Genomic DNA, 1,585 nt, shown 5'->3' with positions numbered 1-1,585 from the left:
TCAAATATATTCAGTTTACTTCTCACAGATGGTGTTTTTTAGGAAGGGATTAATTCTTCAGAACCTGGAATGTGCCAGAGGTTGTAAGATTACGCTTTGGAATTCCAGAAATTTGTCGACAATGTTAAATGGAGGTGATCTGTATATACACTGACTTCTATTCCTAGTATTTGTTGTATTTGTTGAAAATTATAACTCATTATCCTTTGAAACAATTAGTTAATAGTTTAGATAATTTCTTTGTGACACCATTTGTGACCTCAAAAAAACTTATTTAGTTCATTCTTGCTGGGAGCTAGTAGCTTAGATTTTGGAATACATTGTAGCAGAATCTCTGCTTGCTGAACTTATTTATTTGATTCCTATACGATCATGATCAGTAATTGAATATTTTATGTACAAAGTGGTCATTTTCTACTTTCTCAATATTGCATGCTTTTGAAAAACGTTAATTTTTTTCATAGCATTTATTACTTCCTTATTTCTTAGACTATAAATAAAAGGGTTTAATAAAGGGATTACTAGAGAATAAAAAATAGCAACAGGTAAGTCTTTATCCTCTTCTTTATCTGAATGTGGTCGAACGTACACAAAGAGAAGAGAACCATAGAATATTGAAACAGAGAGAAAATGGGATGCACAAGTAGATAAGGCTTTGCCTCTTCCCTCTTTGGATTTCATTTTGAAAATAGTAAAGAGAATGTAGAAGTAAGATATTAAGACACTGCTTATGGTGAAGGCTTGAATTGAGCCTGAAATGATAAATAATAACAGTTCATTGACATAAGGGTCAACACAGGAGAGTCTGTATAATGGAAGAATATCACAAAAGAAGTGATTAATTTGATTTGACCCGCAGAAAGTTAACCTAAAGAGAAACCCTATATGAATCATGGAATGCAGGTTTCCTGCTATGTAGGCCCCTGTGGTCATCTGAATGCAGAGTTTCTTTGACATCATGGTGTGGTACTGCAGTGGGCTGCATATGGCCACATAGCGATCATAGGCCATTGCTGCCAAAAGAAAGCAGTCTGTAGTTTCAGCAAAGCAAAAAAAATAAAATTGTGCCATGCATTCATAAAGGGAAATGCTTCTGTCCTTAGAAAAGAAGTTCTCCAACATCTTTGGTGTAATGGCACAGGAACAACAGGAATCCATCAAAGCCAGGTTGCCCAGAAAGATGTACATTGGTGTGTGAAGATGATGCTCCATAAAAATCAATGCCACCAGGCCAAGATTCCCCACCATGGTGATCACATAGATAGTAAGAAACACCACAAACAGAAGGCTCTTCAACTCTGGGTGATCCGTAAATCCTATGAGGATAAATTCAGTTGTCAAAGAGTAGTTACCCACAGTCATATCCACCTTCTCTGTTGAGATAGGAATTCTGGAGATATAAGAGTCTAATTTAGAGTGTATATAATTTTCCACCCAAATTTTTCTTTTACAACAGAGAGGAGCTTCTTCAAATATTTCCCTTACTATTTCTGGACATAGGCACACAAACCACTAGGGGAGATTCATTCCCCTAAAATGTCAGCTTTATAACCTCAGTTATGAAAACTAGCATTCCCATGAATAT

At 35.7% G+C, this 1,585-nt stretch overlaps 1 protein-coding gene across 1 annotated transcript; it reads right to left on the bottom strand.

Moving 5' to 3' along the window:
• Positions 1–414: 414 nt before the first annotated feature.
• Positions 415–1,362, bottom strand: LOC121100496 (olfactory receptor 5K1-like). Its single transcript, XM_040621716.1, has one exon. The coding sequence runs from the start codon at positions 1,360–1,362 to the stop codon at positions 415–417; it is 948 nt and encodes a 315-aa protein (XP_040477650.1).
• Between the last annotated feature and the right edge of the window lie 223 nt (positions 1,363–1,585).

The sequence above is a fragment of the Ursus maritimus genome, unplaced genomic scaffold (assembly GCF_017311325.1).
Source record: "Ursus maritimus isolate PB19 unplaced genomic scaffold, ASM1731132v1 scaffold_4, whole genome shotgun sequence".
NCBI lineage: Eukaryota > Metazoa > Chordata > Mammalia > Carnivora > Ursidae > Ursus > Ursus maritimus.
Note: the sequence above shows the minus strand (reverse complement) of the source record. Positions and strands in the feature narration are given on the sequence as shown.